Genomic DNA, 6947 nt, shown 5'->3' with positions numbered 1-6947 from the left:
AAACTTTAGTGACTAAATTAAAAATAAAGTGTCAGTGGCTTACCTTGACTTCCTATTTCATAAAATGTAAGAATAAAAAAAATTTACGAAGCTGATGATAAACTTGAAATCTTTGTGCAACATTTCATCTAACTCGGTTACATAAATTTACTAGTAAGTAGAACATGAATCTTATCAATATTTGTCATCTGCAGCAACAAAGAATTCTCATTAAGACTAATCTTTTACAACATTTTGTTTCTGTACACTTAATAAGTTATTGACCTTTTTTTGGTGAATTAGCCTTCCATGGTGCTCCCCCCCTCCCCACAAATATTTGGGTTAGATAATAGAAGAATACCAACAATTTCCAGTTACATACTAGTAATCAGTTCAATTTTCAATTATTAGCTTAAGCCAAATTCTCACAGTGGTTGAAAAATAAATACCAGAGTTCACCCAGTTTAAATATTTTTTGAAGATTTGTTTTTAATTTTCAAACCACTTTCCTGAGTAAAAGTATATATGGATGATAGAAAAAAAGAGAGGGAAAAAAGATGTAATGGCTACAAAAAAAAGAAAAGTAAATCTTTAGCAGCTAGATAAATAATTTTTAAGTAACTTTATTTTTATGTCTCTGGTTAAAACTATTACTGAAACTAAGATTCAATAATAAAACCGAACTAAAATCTTTCAGAAATCAGACATGCCTTTCATAGCTGACCAGATCAAAAATTAAAATTTTCTAAAATTCCATCAGTTTGAAAACCACAGTTCAAACAGTGCTTCAAAATTTAACACACATTTTTGCAGTGTAGCCATTGCATCTTATCCACTCTTCACTGAATATGTCTGTTCTAACAATGTGTTTTTCCAACTGAAGAATGTTGGGGCAACAGAATGCACTTCCCTGTTAGGCAGCCAAAATTCTGCATGATATATTCCCCTCCACCCTTCAAATCACAAACTGTCTGAGGCATTTTTCTCTGATAAAGAAGACACACTGAATGAGGTATCATCAGGTTCCGGCGAAGCATGATTGAAATCCATCTCTTCTAATTCAGGAGGTAAATCTGACAGCAGTGCCTGAATCAGAAAAATGAATTTTGGGGGGATTAGTACAGATAGATTTTTTTTTTCAATTTTATGTCAATAGTTGTAGTCCTCTCAAGTGAACTTATTCTTACGAATTTAAAGAAAGAACCATTTCACTCTCAGGATATACAATAACTTACTTACATATACTATTAAGGAAGTAATAAAAAGCTAGATATTGAGATTATGTGGAGTGAAATCCTGGACAAAGGGTCAATCATAAGGGAAACGAGCAACTATTCTGAACTGAGCACTTTGAAGTGTTTGAAGTTAAGTGATTTTCATACTAGTTTTGAGTGCTCATTGATCACTGTTGAAGAGCTTTAAAATCAAATTCTTTATTAAAATAGTCATGTCCAGTTATACTATCCTTCAGAGAAAATCACATTTTACAAAAGATTATTTTGTTTTTCAGTGGCAGAATAAATGTACTGATTAGGAAAGAAATTCAGTTATTGTACTTTAAATTTTAACAACTTGAAAAGACCATGTAATATTTTTTCTTTCCTTAGGCTATGCCCATATCTACAGATGGCCAAGCACCCACCAAGGCACAGCTGAATGCATCAAGAAGGCTGCTTATTTTCCGCATGAGTAATTAGAATAAGCCAAGAGCCATGAACTAAGCGTTGCCAAGGTCTATTGTTTCATCTGGAGTTGTAGGACATACATCCATACTAGAGAAATAAATGATTGATTTTTATGTGGCTGACAGTACTGATGTCCACTTGACCATAAAAAATTGTGAACTAAATTATTGATTTGCTGTTCCCAATACTAAAAATAAAGTAACATATCTGACAATTTTTAGACAGTATTATTTGTAGTGTGGGCTTTGGGTTCACTAAACAAGGATCAAGGGAACAAGAACAAATGAAAGCTTGCCACTATCCAATTAAAGAACAGAAAGACAGGACACATTAGAGAATACATGAAATCTGCTGTTGAAATAAGACAGAATTCTCCTATTCTCTTCATTAAAAGAAGTGACAGCTACAAATCCTATACACTTTGCGTTGTAACACAGATGTAAGATTGAAACTTTGGTTTTTTTTTTTTGTCAGACTATGTAAAAAGATTAACTTTTATCTGTGAGAAAAACTGTTATTTGATATGATTAAATTGTCCAGAACATCTTGCTGAAACAGTGTATTTACACAGCAAAGTCAACTAAAGGTACTTTATGCTTTCTTTCTTTCTCTCTCTTTTTTTTTGGAAAATTTTCGCTATAGGGCTCGTGCGCTCGCCAGAAAGACAGAGAGAGACAGAGAGACAGAAAGCGAGAAATCACCCCCCAGGGGGGATGGCCACACCGCAATCCCTTCTCCATTCTCGTCTCGGGATCTTGGGCACACACGCACACGTGCCTGGTGTGAGTTTAAGCCACTGGGTCCGGGACTCGAACTGCGGTCGACTACATGGGAGTCCAGCGACATAGTCATTACACTAACTGCTGGTCCCAGGGTACTATATGCTTTCTAAGCCACGAAGTTGCTGTAATGTAATGTAAAAATGGCCACAGAGCCATTTTTATCTACAACAGTGGTTTACACTAACCCAGTCCAATCAATGAAGTCTTTGGTGACATTGATCAGTATATGAGAAATAAGTCGCCAGGTTTAGTTCACTTTGCAATTTTGAAGATTTCATATTAAAGAGGGGAAAGTGTTTAAATTAATACTCACTAAACATGTGCTTAGAGTCTTGGGAAGTCAAGTGAATGGGGATAGTTAATGATATTCTAAATGCTAATGGGGAGATCTACAAATCAGAGAAGCAGCATTACTTATTTGTCATTACATTACATATAACTGACTAAGTAAAATGAGTGTGGTAAGAAATATAAAGTTTAATATCTGAGGTAGTTTAGGGCACTAATAACGTATGAGTTCATGTCAAAATTCTACTTTCAATATCTTATTGGGTTGCAACATCGGCACAGTGAACAAAGTTATGAATTATGCCAATTGTTGGATCTGCATTTTTCATAGATTCTGAAGTAGACACAATTAACTTTCCTTATTACGTGTTATTCATCAATGACAACACTCTTCAGGGTCTGACCTAGCACCCGTTTTTCCCAAGAGATTAAAACATTTTCTAAATATGTGAGCAGTTTTTAACATTTATTTTAGGCCCTGGGGTACAAATGCCAAGTTCTGCAGTATTATTCATTCTTATCCTTCTTGCAAAATAGAGGAATTAAAGTTCACAAAAAGCAATTTACCTAGCTAAGATCACAGAGGATTATAAAGGGGAAGAAAGATCATAATTTAGTACAATGATGGCAACATTAGTTTGATTTAAAAATTGCTATTAATTGAAAAAAAATACGTTTGGGTAATCTAATGTTTCAGTCAGAGAGTATCATATATTTTTTTAAATCAATGACTTCTTTGTTGGGCCAAAATATTCTGTGGACCACTCATCTTATCCAAATAAATATTAATAAAAAATTTTGAGGAGTTTTTAAAAGTGAAAAACCAATGAAACAACCGTTCTCTTTTACCAGAAAAAAAAAAAATAGCTCCTTCTCAAAACAAACTTCTACATGTTTCATAGTGTAAAGATCAGTGGTTTGAGACATTACCTGGACAAATTTTGTGAACTTCTATATTTTGAGACAATTATTTTCAGATCTATTGTACCTGATCTTACTATAAATATCAGTAGTTTCTGTTTGGGGTGTTGATTACATAGGCTATGATGTTCATCACATGTTCTGTATGACTGTCTCTTTCTTTCAACCAACTTTTGTCTATGTCTTAGCTCATTATTCTTTTATCAGTGGAAAAGTAGAAAAAAGAGAAAATTCAAATGCACATTAATTACTTCTCTTATTTATTAGTGGTCTTGGAGGGAAAAAGAAGAGCTAGGAATAAATTTAGAATTAGAAAATACAAAGGAGTTTGTGTGCTAGTCCTAGATGTAAGAAGAAATAGATAATTGCTATTTAGCTGGCTATATAACTCTGAATTCAATATTGTGCTATGAATTTTGAGACTAGGACCTCATTCTATGGTGGGACCCAGTTTTATTATTTTAATGGTTATTTAAAATGTACAGTACCAGGAGTAGCAGATGGCATAATGGATACATTGCTGGACTCTCATAGTTGACTGCAGTTTGAGTCCTGGATTCTGTGGATTAAAACTCATGCTGAATACATGTGTATGCATGCCCAAGATCTCAAGAGCAGAATGGAGAAGGGACTGCAACATAGTCATTCCCCCTGGGGAGTTATTTCTAGTTTTCTGTCTCTGTCTCTCTGGTGAGTGCACATGCCTTATAGCAATAATCTCTCTCTCTAAAAAAAAATATGGTACCCTTGGCACTATGTTCATTTGAAACTCTTATTCATTTGAAATCTATATTTTGAATTGCTAATTAAAAAACAAATACATTTTTCATATATCATGGAATATGCATAATTCACATAATAAAGCAATCTGCTTAAATAAAGCTGGCGAAGGTAACTGAAGGCTACTGTCTTGAGATGTCTGTGTGTGTATATAGTGGGTAAGGGAGAAAAATTAATAAAACTGGATATATACATGATGATTTGAGCCTCATGGATGAATTCTTTTATTTTAAATTTTGTAGTTCAGCAACCCAAATGTCTACAAACTGATGAATGGATTGAACACTTGTGGCACATATACTTCATGGAATACTATTCAGACATAAAAAACAACAAGGCCCTGGAATCTGATAGAAAGCGGACAAATATGGAAGATACGTTGCTGAGTGAAGCAAGTCAGGCTATGAAAGAGAATACATAGTCTGTCTCCACTTAACATATACTGACTGTCCGTACTCTATGGTAGAGACTGAAAGATTGGAGAACATAACAGTATTAAAAATTGTAATGGACACTAGAGACAAAGTGGAAAGAGAGTGTAGGAGGGGAAGAGTGAAGAAAAGGAAATTTGAAAGGGGAAATGGAGAGGTAAGACACTTGTGGGACACAAGCGTGACGAGGATGTGTATAATAGTCTCAACTGGGCTGGACTGAGGTGTAAATCATGCTGGGTAAAGTCTCTTCACAATCTAAATGATGTATAGCAATTTAATGTACAAATAATAATAAAAAATAAAAAATAATAAACAACAAAAAAATTTGTGATTCAGAACCTCAGTAAAATATATAAAGAATCCCTCCCCTTTGGAGTAAAAAAGGAGAATTATGAGAAGCTAAGACTCATCTTTTCTCTTGGAGATGTCTGGAATGGGCTATGTACTTGCAGTCTGCTTGGATATAAGGGATGAAGTTTGGTACTCTTGACATTCCTTGCTGAATAAAAGCCTCTGAGACTGTTTCCTAAATAATGGCTACCTCTATCTCACACTACTCATTGAACTTCTCTCACAAGAAATCATCTTCATGGTATACTTGGTGATTTCAGAGATAAATTTGATATTATTTATTACTGAATGGCAAATTAAAAATGATAATTTCATAATTATTTTTAGCAAACCTAATAAATTATTATACAGATTTCATATGAAAATATGAGACAGAAAATACAATTCAGGAGGAATTTTTAAATAAAATCCACAGTGACAAATTAAAATTACATTTCAAACTTGGAGTAGAAGACTAAAACACTCAAATTGGGAAACATAAGCAATGCACTGTCATCACAAAGATTTTCACAAAGTAATTTTTAATTTTCTTAGTTATGAGCAACAAATCACAGAGTGGAATATATCCAAGTATTTGCAAACTCTAGTTGGAGCTGGCAGGTAACTGAGATTCAAAAGAGAGGCAAATAAATGCTTACCTTATTTTTTTCATCCACAAAATGTCTTAAACGTTGTGCCTCTCAAGTCAGAGTAGCCCTAATTATACAAACCTTTTGAAGAATTAAAAATAATTAATTTAAAAATTAGTTTTATCCTTATCTAAAGGCTAACCTTGAATTAATAAACTATGTAAAGCAGTTACTTTGATTTTCCACTCAAGCAGCACACACAATTTAAACACCTATTCTAAAAATAACTGTGTTAATAAAAATCACAAAGTAACAAACACTTCATCCATGCCAAGAGGAAATGGAGTATAAAAATAAAAAGATATGAAGAAATCAAGAATTACATGCCATTTTTCAATATGACACATTTCAGTTTACTAGTCTCTTCTGGGACTTACCTGCTGTTGTTCCTTATCATCAGCTTTCATAGCTAGTATCAAACTTCTAACAAATGTCTGAAGTTTAAAGTATTTTTGCTTCTGAATTTCTAGCTCATTTTCAATGAATCTGACTTCTTCATTCTGAAGGAGAAAACATCAAATAATAGAATTACCCTATGTACACTTAGGACTACATGTTTGATGAAAAACAAAATTCTGAGATGCAATTAAATTAAAGACTCAATAAAGAAAATAGAATTTTAGCATAGAGATATAAAGCAAAAAAGGAACTTTTCCTAATACTCAAAGGCTGCCTTTTAAGCAAATCACCAACATAAAATAATTTGCAAAGCTGAAAATTCAATAAAAGAAATTCCAGCAAGAGAAAAAAAAAGTTCCTTTTTTTTTTTTAAAGTTCCTTTCTTGAAAAGACCCCTCCTATATCAAAACTAATTGGCATATGGATTAGGATTAAAAATAGAGTCCAATTAACCCCAAGAGCACTAGCAGATGTAGAAATGTTGAATGTATCACTCAGAAAGCCAAATACTGATAACTGAAAAGGTTATTTTGTACCAAGGAGGGGCTGAAATTACTGTCTTTGGAAATCTTATGACTGACCCCCTCTCTTTCCATAATACCATTAAGTAGAAATTTGTTATTCAGAAAATATCTCCATATGTACCACAGTCTACCACTGAGGAGAAACACATTTCTCTTCACTATTTTTACACTAGTT

At 33.3% G+C, this 6947-nt stretch overlaps 1 protein-coding gene across 1 annotated transcript in view; it reads right to left on the bottom strand.

Annotated features, from left to right (window-relative positions):
• Positions 1 to 708: 708 nt before the first annotated feature.
• The window catches only part of LOC102480692 (highly divergent homeobox-like), an 89002-nt gene continuing 82763 nt past the window's right edge, over positions 709 to 6947 (bottom strand). The window contains exons 7-8 of the mRNA XM_006165493.3: positions 6227 to 6349; positions 709 to 1065 (exon numbers count right to left, since the gene is read on the bottom strand). Coding sequence (XP_006165555.1) covers positions 940 to 1065; positions 6227 to 6349 — 249 coding nt within the window. The 3' untranslated portion in view covers positions 709 to 939. The remainder of the gene's footprint in view (positions 1066 to 6226; positions 6350 to 6947) is intronic.

Source organism: Tupaia chinensis, unplaced genomic scaffold, assembly GCF_000334495.1.
Source record: "Tupaia chinensis unplaced genomic scaffold, TupChi_1.0 Scaffold143922_1, whole genome shotgun sequence".
Taxonomy (NCBI): Eukaryota; Metazoa; Chordata; class Mammalia; order Scandentia; family Tupaiidae; genus Tupaia; species Tupaia belangeri.
This window is presented reverse-complemented; position numbering and strand designations above follow the sequence as displayed.